General features: G+C 45.4%; 1 protein-coding gene across 1 annotated transcript in view; it reads left to right on the forward strand.

Moving 5' to 3' along the window:
• Window positions 1-6,400, forward strand: part of SDC4 (syndecan 4) — a 31,187-nt gene extending 24,787 nt beyond the window's left edge. Inside the window, exons 2-5 of the mRNA XM_056845074.1 lie at window positions 1,841-1,985; window positions 3,086-3,126; window positions 4,501-4,690; window positions 6,124-6,400. Coding sequence (XP_056701052.1) covers window positions 1,859-1,985; window positions 3,086-3,126; window positions 4,501-4,690; window positions 6,124-6,275 — 510 coding nt within the window. The 5' untranslated portion in view covers window positions 1,841-1,858 and the 3' untranslated portion in view covers window positions 6,276-6,400. The remainder of the gene's footprint in view (window positions 1-1,840; window positions 1,986-3,085; window positions 3,127-4,500; window positions 4,691-6,123) is intronic.
• The last annotated feature ends 13,569 nt before the right edge of the window (window positions 6,401-19,969 follow it).

Genomic DNA, 19,969 nt, shown 5'->3' on the forward strand with positions numbered 1-19,969 from the left:
AGACTTCTTGGTACTAAGGAGGAGTGGCAGAAGGTCCCCGTATAATTGGTCCCCGTATAAATCCCTGGTGGTGTAGTGGTTAAGAGCGGTGATTTGGAGTGGTGGACTCTGATCTGGAGAACCGGGTTTGATTCCCCACTCCTCCACATGAGCGGCGGTTTAGAGGATGCTAATCAGGTTGGTTTCCCCAGTCCTCCACATGAAACCAGCTGGGTGATTTTGGGCTAGTCACAGCTCTGTTAGAGCTCTCTCAGCCTCACCTACCTCACAGGGTGTCTGTTGGGAGGGGAAGGGAAGGTGATTTGTAAGCTGGTTTGATTCTTCCTTGAGTGTTAGAGAAAGCCGGCATATAAAAACCAACTCTTCTTCTTCTTCCCTCCTTACGGTGTATGTTAAGCGCCGTCAAGTTGCTTCCAACTCATGGAGACCCTATGAATCACCATCCTCCGGAACGTCCTATCATTAACAGCCTTGCTCAGGTCATGCAAACTGAGGGCTGTGGCTTCCCACAGTCAATCCATCTCATCTTGGGTCCTCCTCTTTTCCTGCTGCCTTTGACTTTTCCTAGCATTATTGTCTTTTTACAGTGACTAGTGCCATCGATTCTGGCAACCCACTCTGGTCCCCAGCTCTTCTTGCACAAAGCTGGCATTACTCCTTGTTCTTAGCAAGCTCTAATTAAGTGGCTGCTGCTATTCAGTCAGCATATTAAGGTAGTTTGCGGTAGGAAAGTGCTGCTTCCTCGGCCATGTGCTCCCAGTTAGATTTAAGCTCCCAAACTAGAAGCGACTTGGTGATTCTGGAATGGTGAGGTGCTGGCAGTTTTGGTATGGCAAGAAGTACTAAACTGAACTGGGGAGTTGCCTGGATCTCTGAGTTAAAGCTCTGGTTCTTTGAAGGCTTGGGGCGAACGGGCTCTGATGAAATCATTCAGTCTGACATCTGACCCACGGCAAAGTCACTTTGGCTTTTATGTGCTGTCGAGCAGCTTATCTGTGGCTGCTGGTGGTGTACTAATGCCCGTATCGGTCGTCGTATTGGGCCCCAGCATCGAGGGGTTTTTATTTCCAAAGAGCAGCTGCTGAGTTTGCTTTTTAAATTGTATGTTCTTGATGGAGCACTTAATTCAAGTGAGTTAGTGTTTATTACAAAAAAAAAAACCCCTTTGATCCTCTGTCAGCAGAATTTTCAGATGGGGAAGCAAACAAATCTATCAGCTCCAGCCTTTGTATAGTGATGGTATTTGAAATTCAAAAGCCTTAGTGAAGCAAACAATGCCACTTTAAACATGGCTGGCTTGAAGCATCAGCAGGGTGGGGAAGACTGGCCTGAGGTTTGTTCAGCTCATGGACAGTGTGGGCAAGGTGGAAGTCTGTCTGGCGTGGAAAAGACACAGCCCCGTCCCCTCACAACTCTTCCATTGGCTCCTGTTCACCCACCTTCTCTTCCTGCCTGCTACAGTATGCTGGTCTCCTGCAAGGCAACGAAGGAAGCATCTGTATCCCCTCCAGCTCTCTCTTGGCTCCTAGAGGGACAGGTGCTACCTTCAGCTGATAATCGGGCAACCAAATCTTACCTATTCAAGGTATTTGCACGCCACCAGAGCAGAACAATATGCACTACCAGTTATTTTCTTGGCACCCCCGGCATCTATCTATCAAAAAATTGCAGCTCCCCTGACTCTGTTCTGCTGCAGGCAAACATGAAGCAACAGGTACAGTGATACTGCACTACAAAGGCTGGAGCCCTGAATCTCTTGCATCTTTTTGTTTGAGAATGAATTGCCTGCACTCTGATCATTCTGATAGACTAATCTCTGACTCTGCCTTTCCTTTCTTAGGTGAGAGAAACAGAGACGATGGACCCTCAGCTCTATCCAGAGGAGTTTGCTTCTGGTGACTTGCCAGATGATGAAGATGCGAGGCCTGACTTCACAATTGATGAAGAAGGTGATGATGAGTCATCGGGGTCGGGAGATGATGCAGGTATATTAAGGAAAGAGGGTCTTTCATTCCTTAACTAGCTTAATTCAAGCCAAGTGGCCTTTTTGTGTGGGTGGGTGTGATCAATCTGTAGTGCTCCTGTCTAGACTTGTAGTAGACCACAGCTGATAAACCTGAAATGAATACGCCTCTCATCCATATTGGTTGTCTTGCTGAAGATTATTCAGCCAACTGTAAGTTTAGGGCATCAGAGCAAGAATTCTAGTTTTGTGTTGGTAGGTACGTAGGTAGAATAGCCCCTTAGCCAGGGGGATGTGGGTGGGAGTTGTGGTTGGGTTGGTGGGGAAGTGGAAAGTAGACCTTTCTGATGCCCATGCCTGCCTTAAAAGTAAACCAAGGGCTCCCCTTATGCATAATCCCTTCACGGAGAATATGCCTCAAGCAAGCCTGAAGCAACCAGCCTTAGGACAAGCATTTTTCAGCTAGCTGGAAAAACTGCACATCGACCAGATAATTTAGCCACAAGGTGTCAAGAATGTAATTGCAGATCCCCGTCCCCAATTGAGAGATACTGTATTTGAGGGAAACTTCCTCTGATGTTCATTGGATTGATCTCAGATGACTGTATCTCACCCAAAAACCCTATTCTTCTCTTAATGTCCTTTAAGGTTGGATAGTCAACATTATGCTCTCATTTTTTAAAAAAATTCTAGCATAGGCTCATTCAACAACTTGTTGCCCTTTTGCACGTTGTGTTCTCAAGTGTGTGGGTGTGTGTGTGGGGGGGAACCAACTCTGAAACTAGCACACGACAAGTTGAGGCATATCTGGTGGTTTTTTTCATGAGCCAATTATCCCCAAGGTATGGGTGTTTGAAAAGAAGGCAGCTCCTTTGAAAAGCAAGTAAAACTGCACACTGTGTGGACTTGTAGTGCAACTCCTCGTAACCAGCTGCTGGGAGCAACCTTCAGTAAGTTGGAGTGGGGGAAGGAGCTTGTATGATGTAGCTATGTGCTGATTGACACAGCCTGGCAAAACAAACCCTATAAATGCAGAAATTAAAGCTAATGATGGTGTAAATGCTTGCGGTTTATATTTATTTTCATCAAATTCTGTTTTTCTCCCCCCTGCCGGTTACACAGATCAGGAGGTTGTCTTGTCTTCAGTCCCTGCCCATCCTGATGTAAGTACTTACAGGTGCATTTTGCATGAAGTATACCCTTCTGTAAAGCAGCATCAATGAAGCCATTTAACTTACTGTAGAACAGGGGAGGTCAGACTTCATGTGTCTAGAAGCCACTTAATTTTTTTTTAATAGCCACGGGAGCTACCAGTTACAAAATGTATAAAAATTGCAGCATTTCAGAGCAGGTCTGCAGTGCTTGGGTGCAGTGGTTTTTTTGGTGTGTGTGTGTGTGTGTGTGTGTGTGTGTGTGTGTGTGTGTGTGTGCAGTATTCCTCTAGTGTTTTTTTCCAAAGCATCCTCTCCCAAAATTGTTTCTTGCCCTTCAGGGGAAAAATATACAGTTACCTGTATGTCTTCCCTGGAAGAGGCAAAAGTCAAGAGCATGCTCCTTTCCTGTCCAGAGCAAGGGTGCATGTTGATGCATCTGGAGGAGGAGAGGCAATGCGAGGGGATGTGCAGGTGCTGCCATTTTCCTCTCAAAGCCAAGGTGCGCATTCGCACATGTCTCCTCTTTTGCATAGAAGAGGAGAGGAGCCAATGCGGTAGTTTTAAAGGGAAGGATAAGAAAGTGACTACAGCTGCACTGGAGGAGAGGTGGAGAGCTACTTCTAATTGCTTGGAGAGGGTCTGGTCTTCTGCCCACCCCTGCTGTAGCAACCATGTCTGTCTGTATGTGCACATTTTGACAAACTAGTATATTTTATAGTGTCTTGTCTGAAGAGACTAGAAAATTATACCTACCAAAATGTGTAATCAGAATTCCATAACAACCTGGGAAATTGGGAATGAGAAGTGGTGGTTAAATGCATATGCAGTATCTATTTCTTGGCATGAGTAAGTGATATATGCTAAAGACCTCTGGGTTACCTTCTGGGATGTTTAGTTGTATTCCAAAACATGAACAGACACACCATATACTATGCTAGTCAACAGTATTTCCACTGGCAAAGCCGGGAGGAGAAATCCTTTTTGACCACTGAAAAGGCTGTGTAGAGGATCATGGGACCTCTGAGGGTGAAAGCTCCGCGGGGTGGGTGCTTCAGCAAGGAGTGGAGGCTGGATGAGAGACAGCAGAAGACTTGTTAGTCCAACCCCGTATGCACATAGTGGATGCGGTGTAGTAGACGCTGTCGTGCTGTATAATAAACCTGTCCACTTATTCCAGCGTTGAGTTGCCCTTCAGCCAAGTCTTGCTTCTGCAGGTCAGCATTGCCACAGTGCCTCTAGAGGCTGCTAACAATCATCATTTCAGAGCAAGAGAAATATGCACTGACTCCTAAACGGGCCCAACAGCTCTGCCTTCTTTCTTTCTACTGCGGCATGTTGCCATCAGCTGCATACTAAGAAGGCCAGTTCTCCTTCTCCCTTCAGGACTCTGTGAGCAATTACATCCCTGATAGCAACAAAGACAGCAAGGGTAACGATGAGCCGTCTATGGTCGAAAACGAGATTATAGTTCCCAACCAAGCTGTGCCTCCTGAAGGAGAAGATGTGTCCAACAAGATCTCGATGGCCAGCACAGCCACCGGCAGCATCTTCGAGAGAACAGAAGTCCTTGCAGGTAAACACCCTAAACCCTTTCGCATTCCTTAAAATGGCGTGGCCACAAAATGGGAAGATAAATGTCCTTTTAAGGAGAAGCTTTCATCAGGACTGCCAAGTGTTACAGTCGCCATCTAGATTTTCGGTCATAATCTGTTTAGGTGGATTTTACTTTAAGTTTTTTTAACCATAATTTATTATATTATGTACTGTTGTGCTGCATTTTAAATTGTATGTATTGTTGCTGTTATTGATGTGAGCTGCCTTGAGCCCAACCTTGGCTGGGAACGGGCGGGATAAAAATCTAATAAAATAAAGGACACGGGTGTTGAGTCGAAGATGAGTGTTACATGAATAATAGGAGAACTCTTTATTTGAGAAAGGGGCAGAGGGGAGAAAAGGTCTGGACAAAATACCTTTAAACTGTGGAAACGCAGCAGCTGGCACATTTTATCCATGTTAAAACTCTGGCCAAAGTTGCTACGTTCACTTGAGTCTTATGTAATAGGGAAAGCTACTAAGGAATTCCATGCCCTGTGTTTAAAAAATAAAGAACATGTCCAGCTGTTTCAGTCTAAATCTGTCTTACGTAGTACTTTACTGTTTAGGTTTCTTCCTCACCATTGCCTTTTATGCAGGGCTGTTTCCCTGGCAGTCATCCCCCCCCCACCGACTGCTTCGGGGCTTTGCTTCGATTATGCATGCCTTTTCCGACCGTCAGAGATCACCTCGCTCTCCCTTCGTGTTTTGCTCGCATTTTCTGGATGCTGGATGAAACCGCTTCCAGAAAACACAGGCAAAATAGGCGGGGAGAGCACGGCGACCTCTGACAGTCAGAAAAGGCATGCATAATCGCAGCAAAGCCTCGAAGCAATCGGGGGGGGGGTATTGACTGTGTGTTGTTGTTTTTTTAAGTGGAAAATGGCCATTTCTATTGATTTTTAATGGAATTTTGGAAATTCCAGATTTTCTAAATTCAAAATCTGGAGGGTCCGATTTCCAAATCTGGGTTTTGGTGCTAGTGCGCATCTCTAGCAGGAATGCCAATCCATTCTGATTCGTAGTGTGAAACCTTAGGGGCTTTTTAAATAAGCATTTTTTAAAAAAAGGAAATTGCTGTCTCCAGGCTTTCCAGCCCCTGGCTTCCCTTGGGACCGAGCAGTTGCCCACTTTAGCTGGAAGTAATCAGGGGGGGAAATCCCTTTCTCCCTTAATCAGTAGAAACTGCGTTAAGTACCGTCCAGCAATACAAACTGAGATAACGAATAGAACTAAAGCTGGGTAGAAAATTGCTTCTAGTCCCAGCAGTTGTCAGCAAGTCAACAGCAGGGAGACTGATCACTGTTCAGATGTTAGGATTTGGAAGTTAATTGGTAGGAATTTTTGCTAGAAGTATGGATGACAACGCTCTGCTTTCCGGTGTATTCACTCTGTTTCTCTCCCCCACCCCAGCTCTTATTGCAGGTGGGGCGGTCGGGTTGCTGTTTGCCGTCTTCCTGGTCCTCCTCCTGATCTATCGCATGAAGAAAAAGGATGAGGGTAGTTACGACCTTGGCAAGAAACCAATCTACAAGAAAGCGCCTACAAATGAATTCTATGCCTAAGGCTTGCCAATGCCGCATACCCACTCGGGAGACAGAGACAGACTTTGTAAAAAGCTTTTGGACCGCAGACAGGAAGCCCTGAACAAAATGCCTCTCCTTGGATCTAATGTCAAAGTGATTTTTTTTTGTAAAAAAAAAAATCTGTTTTGTGGCCCTTTCCATCCCACTAACTAATGAGGACACAAAGCAAAAAAAAAAAAAAGCAGTGTATAAAAAAGAACCCCGTTGGGTTGGGGGGTGGGGCAGCGGTACATGTGTGTTCTTCAAATGCAAAGCAAATTTGCCAAATCTTTATATTTGGTTGACTGGAGCAGGTTAGACGTAGGGAGCAGATAGTATGAAGCTAATTGCATCTGGTCGCTGTGATCCAACTTGCCTTGCTTTGCAAAAGGTATAAATTCAGTTCAACTGGTTTTTTTTTTTTTTTAAAAAAGATAGTCTTGCTGCAGGCCAGTTGCTCAAGGCATTTTTGTAAAGAATTTATTTATGCAGTCTCCTACACTACAGAGTAACTGTCCTGATAGAGAGGAGAGCTGAACATCTCTACATATAACAGCAGGGTTTAATTGGAAGGAATAGCTACACAGGAAGAAGCAGGGCTCTTCTCTGATGGGGAGCAGGGCTTGGTAGGTACAAAAGCAGAAAATTCTTGGGCTGGCTGGATCGGGGAGGCAATCTTAACCCATTCTCTAGCTGAAGAACTTTTTTTTTAAATGGAGGGTTTCTTTAAAAAAAACCTTTAAAATAATAGCTTGCTTATAAAAGTATGTAGAAAACATCCTTAAATAAAATGCTTTTTTTTTTTGTAATTTTCATAAACTTGATTTTTGATCCCTTATTTCTTCTGGCTGGAGACATTTCTAGATGCATATAGCGTATTTTATATTGCTCATTGCCAGAACTGAAGCAGCAACTACGGTTTGTTACAGGTTTCTAAGCGCCAATCATTGGTTACCCTAGGCAGTTGAGAAGAAAATATTTATATTTTTTCCAGAATAAAAACAAAGATGTGTGTGTTGATTTTTTTTTATAGAACTATTTATAGTTTCTAAAATGGCTGCTCCATTTTTTGGTAACTTCTTTTTTTATATGTAAAACACTAATATAATGAATCTCCTAATGATTGTGAAAACTATTTAAGCTTTATTCTGTGTATTATACTCCGAAGGCAATAACCTCTACTAGAATTAATGTTTATATGCAAAAATCAGATTTTCTTTGAACATGACTAAAATAATTGGGGGGGAGGATCATTTTTTAGCTTTGTAATATATTATCAGTGCTATAGAACTATATTTTTTCAGTGAAAAGTGCACAATTTTTATAAAAGTAAATACCAGAATGGGTTTTGTGCATCTTTCCCGCATGGGTAGTGGGTATTCTGTCTTGATCTGTGGACTTTCTCTAATGTCTTCCCAGTCTGAATGTAGTAATCACATCACATACGTTAATTAACGCCAATTAATGGCAGCGGAGCAATTCCACAAGAGGGGGCTAAGGGTGGGATGTAGAGCTTGCACTTGCTTCTACTGCCTGGGCAGGGTGAATTCTCTGTTGGCAGGTTGGGTACAGCTGGGCCACATCCTGTGGTTCTTGCCTCTCACCTGTAGATGTCTCCAAGCCGGCTCAAGAGGTGGTAGGAAGAAAACTTTGGCAGCACCTGGTACGAACACTTATAGTTCTCAGCTTTAATGGTGGGGGGAAAATAGACTTCAAGACTGTATTAAGCTCTTAAAATAGACTTCAAGACTGTATTAGTTGAGGCCATTGGTTTTCACAGTTCGGAATGGCAGGTTTAGCTATTGCTCTTCTATAGAAGAAAGGCTGTTGGGAACAAGGGATGTGTGGGTGTCCCATCGTGTTCCCCCCTCCCCCGGAATACTGCTGACTGGACTTGTGCACATTGAAGGGAATCTTGATTCCTCCTTGGCTATGGCTGTTGCAAGTTCTCATTGCATCCCTAGCTTCCATTTACTTGCTCCTGGCAGAAGAATAAGGAAGCCTTCGGATGGCATGCCTTTGCTAAGCAGGGGTCAGGTTGTTGCTGCTGCTGCTACACCAGAGAGGATTTAATGTCCTGATGTGGGATGCAGGGAGGACGTAGCTCAGTGCTTTCACAATGTCCTTTATGTTGCATCATGGCACCTGCCGTGTGAGATTAGTGATTCTCAGAATCATGTTGTGTGCGTGATGGAAGTTATGATCAGGTATCCCACGAAATCTTTGTCACTTCTAACGTTCACTTTGAGGGCCCAACTTGTCTCAGTTGAATCTTCTTATGTCCTCCCCAACTATGTTTTTTAAAGGGAATTGCCATACAACAGGAGGTATGAATTCACCAAGCCCTGCATTGCACATAATGTTGAATTTCTCTTATGGAATCCCTACCTAGAGCAGTAGTTTTAAAAACTGGACTTTGTGGCTTCTTGGCTCTTGCCAATATTACCCCAGAAACACGCTCTTTTTAATCTTGGTGACGTCGTACCATGACTTGATCAGTTTTTGTAAACCTGCCAGGATAAATGGGGGGGAGGAATAAAAGTTGTGTGAAGAAACCTGCTTTGGCATAAGCATGGGTCTTTAAAACTTAGCTTCTGGGACAGTTCAACTGTTTGGTGGGGGATAAATATATTGAACACTTTTCTGTAGCTGTTACTTGGAAAACACGATTCCTATATCTGCCTCTGGTTGCTTAGGCGAGATTTGTTGTATATTTGCTCTTTGTTTTCACGGTCACTGATTTGATAAAATAAACTGGTACTTTCTAAAATTGGTTTCTGTCTTGATTAACCGAATGTTGCCAATTACTAACGGGGGAGGGGGTTATCTCCCTGTATCAATAGAGAGGGTCCTAAAATTTCTCCCCATGTAGTACCAGTCTTCTTCCTATATACATAGAATGCCTGTCCTGAATGAGGAAGCTGAGACTGAAGTGCCCTTAAGAAGAGAAACATCACATTTATGGGTATAAGGGGATGATCTTTAGAGAAACTTCCTAGCAGGGGACCAACAAAAACTTCTGTCTCATTTTCTTTCCCCCTACTGTTTCCCCTTTCCCTTTACTGAAAGCCTTGATAACCTTTTCATTATGGAAAGGAGTGGGGAAACAAATCCAGTTCACCAGATTAGCCTCCTCTGCTCATGTGGAGGAGTGGGGAAGCAAACCCGGTTCTCCAGATCAGAGTCCACCGCTCCAAATCACCAATCTTAACCACTACACCACACTGGCAACCAAAGTAGCTGTGGAACTGAGGTGGCAGCAGCTAGTCCCGTTCAGTCCAGAGCAACACCTCTCTGTGTGGTGTCCAATCTACATCTGGATCCTGTGACTACTGCTATTGCCACTTTTAGACCTTGAAGCTTAATAAAAAAAGGTAAAGGTCCCCTGTGCAAGCACCAGGTCATTCCTGACCCATGGGGTGACGTCACATCCCAACGTTTCCTAGGTAGACTTTGTTTACGGGGTGGTTTGCCAGTGCCTTCCACAGTCATCTTCCCTTTACCCCCAGCAAGCTGGGTCCTCATTTTACCGACCTCGGAAGGATGGAAGGCTGAGTCAACCTTGAACCGGCTACCTGAAATCGACTTCCGTCGGGATCGAACTCAGGTCGTGAGTAGAGCTTTTCGCTGCAGTACTGCAACTTACCACTCTGCGCCACGGGGCTCCTATTGAAGCTTAATAGCCACCATTTAATCTACTTCACAAGGGCAAGAATTGGAAGCATCATGCACATATGTGAATGTTGGGTCAGTAAATATAATGGCGAATTTAAAGGAAAGTCCATGTGCCGGGGCGCTGTACCTCTACATCTGTGGTTCTGTGATGGGAGAAGGCTGTTACTTTATGGCTTGGTCATATACCAAAAACAAAATGCTGGACTCACCTTGAGACAGCAGGAATCTTAAAATGACATGTGAACAGCTCTCCCCTCTCGGCATATGATGCCAGTAGGGTGTTCAGATATCTCTGCAGTCAAAGTGTTGGTGTCCTATTTCCATCAAAAACACTCAGCCTCCAGTTTTAGTCTCAAGAATCTTTTTTTTAATGATATGATCATTTGAGATGGAAAGTAGTTTTTTGGAAGGACACCCCTCCACTGCAAATCTCGTGAATAGCACTGGCTCTGAGGTCTGGGAAAGCCAAGACCTTGTTTTACAGTGTGGAGGGTTTTTTTTTTTATGAATAAAGAAGCTTCCCATTCAGGCTTAGCTCTGCTTTTGAGCCAAAGAAATTGTCTGAATGCTCCAAAGCATGGAAAGGAACAGAGAAACAGAAGTACAAAGGCGTGTGTTGCTTTGCAAAGAAAGCCCTGGGTATCTTGGCCTGCTAGGGGGCTTTTCAGCAAGTGGAGACCAACTGTGGTCGTCTTGCCACAATCCAATGAAGAAAGCCCTTTTCAGCTTTCGCACTGCTGCTTTCCAAACTGTATCCTATAGACTAGCTGTGTATTACAACAGCTTGTGCCTCCGCACTGCAAAGCCCGGTTTCCCCACAACTGATCTGTGAGATGGAACTTAATGTCATTCTTAACCTGCTGGCATTTGAACTGGCATGGATCAGCTCCTTTTGGAAGAAAATGCATGGCGTCGTTCCACTCGGCAAAAAATAACTTCAAACCCTTGCAGATTCCAGCCCAGTAGTCAAGCTGCTGTAGGCAGCCATCTCAAAAGAGCATTTCAGTTCCCAAAAAATAGTTGTTGGTTCCAGCATCTAGGAGAGAGGAAGAGATTTTTTTTCCTTGACAGGGTTATAACTGCAGCGTCACAAACCAGTAGTAATTGGGTAGCTATTGTACAAAGTCACCAGAGTGTTTGCTTGTTCACAGGAGGCTCAAATACCAGCAGAGCTACAATATGGCCTTGTATCAGATATGGTAGTCCACTCTAGTTTACTTCCCTTGATGGGGTGAAGGGATGGAGGAATAACTCCAAAGTGATGTAGTAGTTAAGAGCGGTGGTTTGGCGCGGTGGACTCCAATCTGGAGAACCGGGTTTGATTTCCCACTCCTCTACATCAGCGGCGGACGCTAATCTGGTGAATCGGGTTGGTTTCCTCCTCACTCCTCCACATGAAGCCTGCTGCTGGGTGGCCTTGGGCTAGTCACAGGTCTCTTAGAGCTCTCTCAGCCCCACCTACCTCAGTGGGTGTCTCTTGTGGGGAGGAGAAGGGAAGGTGATTGTAAGCCGGTTTGATTCTTCCTTAAGTGGTAGAGAAAGTCAGCATATAAAAATTTAACTCCTCTTCCTCCTCCTCCTCCTCCTGAACTGAGTGTACTGACGCGTGAGAGCAGACAAGCACACTTTGCTGACTCTGGCTGTTTAGCTTGGAACGAAGGCGGTTAAGGGGAGACATGATAGAGGTCTATAAAATTATGCATGGTATGGAGAGATTGGACAGGGAGAAGTTTTTCTCCCTCTCATAGTACTAGAACGCGGGGTCATCTGCTGAAGCTGGAGGGTGACAGATTCAAAAAAACTGATAAAAGGAAGTATTTCTTCACACAACACATAGTTAAATGGTGGAACTCCCTGCCCCAGGATGTGGTGATGGCTGTCAACTTGGAAGCCTTTAAGAGGGGAGTGAACATGTTCATGGAGGAAAGGGCTATTCATGGCTACCAGTAAAAATGGGTACTATTCATGATGCTTACCTATTCTCTCCAGGATCAGAGGAGCATGCCTATTATATTAGGTGCTCTGGAACACAGGTAGGATGGTGCTCCTGCAGTTGTCTTGTTTGGGGGCTTCCTAGAGGCACCTGGTTGGCCACTCTGTGAACAGACTGCTGGACTTGATGGACCTCGGTCTGATCCTTTCTTATGTTCTTATGGTGTGCAACTTAGTTGCGGTGGAGTGCTGTATGTCACAAACCTGCCTGAGAGGTTTTCCGCAGGCATGTACTGTTTGAAACTTAACATCCTACAGCTCCTGGTTAAGTAATATTTACCACTGATTTGTGCTTCATGTGCCTGTCAGTTTACAATGCTATCTGTCGGCTATCAATCCAGGCTTCGGCGAGTTTACACCAGAGTCAGATCCTATTCCCTCAGTCTTTTTTCAGTCACATTGGAACCCCCTTTGCACTGAGCTAGGCAGGAAATTATGACAGAGAAAATCCTGTGGGCTGGTGTGTGTGTGTGTGTGTGTGTAAAGTGCCTTCAAGTCACAGCTGACTTATGGCAACCCCTTTTTGGGGTTTTCATGGCAAGAGACTAACAGAGGTGGTTTGCCAGTGCCTTCCTCTGCACAGCAACCCTGGTGAACAGACTGCTGGACTTGATGGGCCTTGGTCTGATCCAGCAGGGCCTTTCTTATGTTCTTATGGTATTCCTTGGTGGTCTCCCATCCAAATACTAACCAGGGCTGACCCTGCTTAGCTTCCAAGATCTGACGAGATCAGGCTAGCCTGGGCCATCCAGGTCAGGGTGGGCTGGTGTCTAGCCCACCAGGAAAGCCCATCACAGCTGTACCTTGCTTCGGCCAACAAAATACCTTGAACTGGTCCTTTCCTCTAAAGCTTTGTCTTATCTACAAGATGGGGTTGACCTTCCATATAAGATTGTAAAGACTGTTTGTGAAATGCATGTGACATGTTTGAACCCTTAAGAGTGCAGGATGAAAGCTAATCTCTCTGGTTCTGCTGCAAAACAAGCTACAATGACATTTAGGACTACAAAGACAGCCAGTGTGGTGTAGTGGTTAAGAGCGGTGGTTTGGAGCAGTGGACTCTGATCTGGAGAACCGAGTTTGATTCCCCACTCCTCCACATGAGCAGCAGAGGCTAATCTGGTGAACTGGATTTGTTTCCCTGCTCTTCCACATGAAGCCAGCTGGGTGACCTTGGGCTAGTCACAGCTCTCTCAGCCTCACCTACCTCACAGGGTGTCTGTTGTGGGGAGGGGAAGGGGATTGTAAGCCGGCTTGATTCTTCCTTAAGTGACAGAGGAAGTCGGCATATAAAAACCAACTCTTCTCCTTATTTTTTTGATAATTTTTTTATTTTTCAAACTTTAAGCAACATAAACACAAACACCATACTGACACCCTACAAACACAATACAGACTATTACTTTTTGGTCTTAATGTTACATCTCATCTATCAAAATCTTATTCATAATGTAGCTATTCTGTTCTGCATTTAGGACTACAATCCTGAATGCATCATCTGACAGGGTTAAGTCCCAGAGTCCAACTGCACTTATTTCCAAGTATGAGTCTTTATGAAAAGTGCTGAATATCCACAAAACCCAGCAGGATTTTCCACATAGCTTAACACCCACTTGAAGCTCTGTTGACACAAGTATAAGTAGAGAACTTTGGGTTGGCTACAGCTGCACATTTCTTTAACTGGATCAGAAATGGTAAATGGCCAAGAATGTCCATTAATTCCCTTCTCCCTGCAACAGTTCACATTTCCTGGTGTTGCTTTGGTTCTCTTTGTATCTTCATTGCAGTCTCTAGTCAGACTTCCTCTCATAGAATCATAGAGTTGGAAGGGACTACCAGGGTCATCTAGTGCAACCCCCTGCACAATGGAGGAATTTCACAACTACCTCACCCACACATCCCCAGTGACCCCTACTCCATGCCCAGAAGATGTCCAAGATGCCCTCCCTCTCATGATCTGCCTAAGGTCATAGAATCAGCATTGCTGACAGATGGCCATCTAACCTCTTCTTAAAAACCTCAAGGGAAGGAGAGCTTACCACCTCCCGAGGAAGCCTGTCCCACTGAGGAACCACTCTGTTAGAAAATTCTTCCTAATGTCTAGATGGAAACTCTTTCGATTGAATTTTAACCCGTTGGTTCTGGTCTGACCTTCTGGGGCAACAGAAAACAACTCGGCACCATCTTCTATATGACAGCCCTTCAAGTACTTGGAGATGGTTATCATATTCCCTCTAGTATGGCTCAGTGGCAGAGCATCTGCTTGGCATGCAGAAGGTACCAGGTTCAATCACTGGCATCTCCAGTTCAAAAGGATCAGGTAATAGGTGATGTGAAAGACCTTCACTTGAGACCCTGGAGAGCTGCCACCAGTCTGGGTAGGCAGTACTACTAGTCTTGATGGGCAAATGCTCTGATTCAGCTTCCTGTATTCTTGTATTCCCTGTCCCAACTTTGGATATCAAAGACTGCATGCTGCTCCCTCTGCCACTGAGGATGGTTAGTGTGGAATGAAAATTCTACATTTTTTTCCATTGGCTGCATTCACAAAGTGGTGATGTTCCATTCTGCATTCATTACCACCGCAAATACAAAAGCATTAATCTTGGCAACGAAGCACCCTCCCAGGACTTTTCTCTGCATTTTCCTCCATCAGCTGCCATTTCCCCCACATCTTCTCCCGCAGACTGCCACTGGACAGATGTTTGCTATAGTACTTTGTGTGTGTGTGTAAAGTGCCTTCAAGTCGCAGCCGACTTATGGCGACCCCTTTTTGGGGTTTTCATGGCAAGAGACTAACAGAGGTGGTTTGCCAGTGCCTTCCTCTGCGCAGCAACCCTGGACTTCCTCGGTGGTCTCCCATCCAAAAACTAACCAGGGCTGACTCTGCTTAGCTTCTGAGATCTGACGAGATCAGGCTAGCCTGGTCCATCCAGGTCAGGGTATATATTGTGCTTTAGCAATTAATTTTTTTAAAGCCCTCTGGTGGCAAATTAGGGAAGCTCATGGTGTTGGGGGGCTAACCAAAGGAGAATGGTGCTGATGTGGGTGGGGTGAGACTTTTTAAAAAATGCAAACTTTCTTATCCAGATGGCATGTTAACCCACTTGGACTACGTTCTTGGACTGAAAAAGTGATAGCAAAGCGGGTTGGGAAGAATTTTCCCATGCATCCTCCTCTCCTCCACTTCTTGAGGGAGTGATTTGGCATTGAGAAATGCTGTGGGAGGTGTCGCATTGCAGGACATGAATCAGCATGATCAAGCAGCTGTACTGATCTCACTTCATCCAGAACTCCAACATCATGCAAGCAGCCCGTGCCATTCCACACTTTGAAATGATCTTCCGCAATGGTAAATGACTATAGAACTCTGTAGATTATTTATGACAGCCACTGTATACAGTGATACACATGGCCTGTGAAACCGAAGTCAGTACCGGGATCTGTCTAAGTAATGGGCATTATCTGCCCTGAACAGGGCAGGTGAGACCAAAGTGCCTTGTTAAACATCATATTCTTGGGGCCAATTTCACGAGAGGAGAGAGAGGGAGTTCTGTGTATGAAGCTCCCTGTGATTTTTATATTCTGGTACCAGTCACATGGGGCTCTGGGTTGGATTGGTACTGAGGCAGAAGGGAAGCATTGGTTTCAGACTTCCCAACGTGCAGTCTTCCTCACTGAAATGGGTTCAGGGACCCATTATCCAGACCTGAAGCTTCCAGTGCCAAATATGGTTTGGCCCTAGGGTTGCCAACCTCCAGGTACTAGCTGGAGATCTCCTGCTATTACAACTGATCTCCAGCCGATAGAGAGCAGTTTGCCTGGAGAAAATGGCTGCTTTGGCAATTGGACTCTATGGCATTGAAGTCCCTCCCCTCCTCAAACCCTGCCCTCCTCAGGATCTGCCCCAAAAACCTCCCACTGGTGGTGAAGAGGGACCTGGCAACCCTAGCTGGCCCTCAGGTAACCAACATCCTACTCTCACAACCTGAAGGGGATATAGAGCTATCCATTTAGTGTATAATATGTTAACTGAAATCTCATGGGTACAAGAGAGGGGAGGGACAGTGGTCATGTATTTACATACGGACGCAATTTTCAATCAGTGTGTTGGCTTTGCATATGTGCAAAGGGAGGGTAAGGGTAGGGTTGCTAGCTCTGGGTAGGGGAATACCTGGAGATTTGGGGGGTGCAGCCTGGGGAGGGTGGAGTTTGGAGAGGGGAGGGACCCCAGCAAGGTATAATGTCACAGAGTCCACCTTCCAAAGTGGCCATTTTCTCCAGGGGAACTGATCTTGGTCGTCTGGAGATCAATTTGTAACAGTGGTAGATCTCCAGGTACCACCTGGAGGTTGGCAATCCTAGGTAAGGATGAGGCAAGGCCTCTAAAAATGTTCCTGATCTGGGACCCGACAATCCTATCAGCCCGTGTAGGCAGCAACCAGTGACCCTAAATGGTAAAAGGAAGATTGAAGAGTGATGCTACAAGGCTAACCCTCCCCACTTCCTGCCTTTCTGTTACTAGAAAATCTTGGTTTTGATTCCCCTCCTTTTTCAGTTGTGCCCCTGGAGAAACAGTAGGATTGCAATACTGAAACATGATCCATCACAAGTTGGAGGAGCGGTTTCCGGTCAGGCTGTTACTAATGTTGGTGTTTATCTCCTGTGCAGCTTGCTTTCACCGGAGAAAGGAAAATTCCTTCTTTGCAACAGGGCCAACACCCCCTCTCCCTACTCTCAATACAGAGCAAACATTTAACACCCTCCCCCAAGGCTAGGAGGGCAATCCTAGAGAAGACCAGATGGCAGCCCTGGTTTTTTTCCATCACGTCAACAGAAGAGAGCCATCCTTGAAGACGCCCCCAATCCCCCACCCCAACCTTGCCCCCTCTAGGCCAGAGTTCAATAATCTCTGCTTTAGACTGTTAGTCTCAAAGTCTTTCCCAGGACTCAGGACTTTAAAAACATGTTAAGAAGGCTAATAAAAATACAGATGAATAATTTAAAACTAAAAACACAGAGTCATAGGCTCATCCCAGACCCCCTATATATCAAATAAGAAGATCTTGCAATAGTTTTAGAAGATATACCATGAAACCTACATAGGGCGAAAGTTTGGAGATTCAAAGGTTCTCTCAGTGACCTAGTTCCTAAGTTCCTGATGCAGTGTGATAACCACCAAAACTCGCTTGTTTCATGTAGTTGCTATGCTATTTGGAACATTTTTATTCTGCCTTTCCCCCCAGGAGTACAGGGCAACGTAGATGTCTCTCGCCTCCTCTCAGTGGCTAAGCATCTGCTTGGGATGCAGAAGGTCCCAGGTTCAATCCCCGTCATCTCCAGTTAAAGGGACTAGGCAAGTAGGAGATGTGCAAGGCCTCTGCCTGAGACCCTGGAGAGCAGTTGCCGGTCTGAGTGGACAATACTGACTTTGATGGACCAGGGGTTTGATTTAGTATGAGGCAGCTTCACGTGTTAATGTGTATCCACCCAAGAACACTGCTAGGTAGGTCAGATGGCGAGAGGATGACTGGCCCAAGCTCACCAGTCCATTTTATCCCAAGCAAGGATTTGAATTTGGTTTCCTCATGGCCTAGTCGAAGACTCTAGCCCAGAGGTTCCAACTATATTGAGCTTGATGTAGTGGTTAAGAATGGTGGTTTGGAGCTGTGGAGTCTGATCTGGAGAACCGGGTTTGATTCCCCACTCCACATGAGCGGCGGAGGCTAATCTGGTGAACTGGATTTGTTTCCCCACTCCTACACACGAAGCCAGCTGGGTGACCTTGGGCAAGTCATTCTCTCTCAGCCTCACCTACCTCACAGGGTGTCTGTTGTGGGGAGGGGAAGAGAAGGTGATTGTAAGCCGGTTTGATTCTCCCTTAAGTGGCAGAGAAAGTCGGCATATAAAAACCAACTCTTCTTCTTCTTCTTCTTGTGGACATGTTTGGAATTATGAGGCCACGCAGTGGGGCCACTACAAAATGGCTGCCTGTGGGCTGAAGCCAGTCAGAAAATATTGGGATTTTTCAAGCTGACCATTGTTTTACAGTGGGGCCAGCTGTTTCTGGATGGATGCTCCCAGCGCAGACATGAATGGATGCCTCCTGGACTCTTTGAAAGCATCTCTAAGAAGATGGAGAAAAGCCCAAACTGTCTGTTTGCATTGGGGAAGGAGGAATTGGGTACCAGGGAACACATTGGTGGGTACGATTGCACCCAAGTGCACATATTAGTGATCACAGCTGGTAACACCTGGAAGTTCTGATTACGTTGGTTGCCCAAATCATGTGCTTACACAACAGGTGAATAATCATGGGATCATCATGAGCACATGCTACCTCCTTATACTGAATCAGACCATTGGTCTTTCACGGTCAGTATTATTTGGCAGTGTTTCTCCAGGTTCTCAAACAATGGTCTTTCACATCCCTACTGGTTCTTTTTAATAAGTGATGCCAGAGATTGAACCCGGGACCTTCTGCATGCAAAGCAAATATAATAGGCACGCTCCTCTGATCCTGGAGGGAATGGGTATGCATCATGACTAGCATTCATTTTGACTAGTAGCTGTAGATAGCCCTCTCCTCCTTGAATATGTCCACTCCCCTCTTAAAGCTTTCCAAGTTGTCAGCTATCACCACATCTTGGGGCAGGGAGTTCCACAATTTAACTATGTGTTGTGTACAGCAACATCTCAACGGTGTCTCACGTGTAAGTATTTGGTTTGCTGTCTGTCTGTTGTTGTTCTTTTGCAGGTTTGTCCCCAGTTTGCACTATTGTCACAGACTGATGACAGAAGGCAATTTTTTTTTTAGCAGCTTAGGGTTTTTCCCCCCTTCTGCCCTCCATAGCCTGAGGGTTCAGAGCAGGTTAAGGTATATGCTGACCTCATTTTACCTTCACAACATTTCTGCAGCAGAGTTAGGCTGAGAGACAGCAACCTGCCAAGGGCCACCCAGAGAGAACTTCGAAGATGAGCAGGGATTGGAAGGCAGGGCTGCCATTCTAAACATCAAAAACAAGTCCCACATAATTCAGTGGGATTTATTTCTCAGTAAACAATCCGAGGATTAGGGCGTTAAGTGGAAAACCCATATGGAAATCCAACATCTTAGCTGCTGTAATGCAAAGTCTAGAACAGGTATTTGACGGAGGAGACAAAGCTGTGGAATCTGTGTGAAGTCTTACTTTATTTTTACTTAGTAAATTCCATTTACACTCCACTTTTCCTTCATAGAGCTCAGTGAGGTGTACGTGGAGATTAGCCCATTTTATCTTCACACCAATCACGTGAGGTACAATTAGGGTAGCCAGGTCCCTCTTTGCCACCGGCGGGAGGTTTTTGGGGTGGAGCCTGAGGAGGGTGTGTGTGGGGAGGGGAGGGACTTCAATGCCATAGAGTCCAATTGCCAATGCGGCCATTTTCTCCAGGCAAACTGATCTCTATTGCCTGGAGATCAGTTATAATAGCATGAGATCTCCAGCTAGTACCTGGAGGTTGGCAACCCTAGGTACAATAGACTGCTTACGTGTGACTCTGAACATCATGGCTAACTCAGGTATCCCCAGCCCAAAATGTAGGATTATACCACACTATCCTGTATTGGATCTCTCACTACTTTGAGCTCTGGAGTTTTTGTCACTCCATCCTAGTGGCAAGAAGTCCCTTGTTGATCTCTCCTGGGTTGCTTTCACATCTTCGTCCCCCCCAAAAAAACTAAAACAGTTGTATTTGGGGCTTCCACATGACATTTATCACGTGGTTGCCTACCTTGCAGGTTTTTGCCAGCTCCATTATTATGTCACAAACCTGCTTTGGTACCATCTTTGTACACCAAGTGGATTTTGGAAAAGTGTAGACAGGAAAGTGTGGGTATTTGCACCTCCCTGCCCACACTAGATACCACATCTGGGTCCATTTCCTTCAGTCCATTACCACCACCACCACCACCCTCACCCTCACCATCATACTGCTGGCAGACTTTTTGCTGGCTATTGTTATCAATAGTAGATACATTGCTGTAG

Source organism: Euleptes europaea, chromosome 2 (genome assembly GCF_029931775.1).
Source record: "Euleptes europaea isolate rEulEur1 chromosome 2, rEulEur1.hap1, whole genome shotgun sequence".
Lineage (NCBI taxonomy): Eukaryota > Metazoa > Chordata > Lepidosauria > Squamata > Sphaerodactylidae > Euleptes > Euleptes europaea.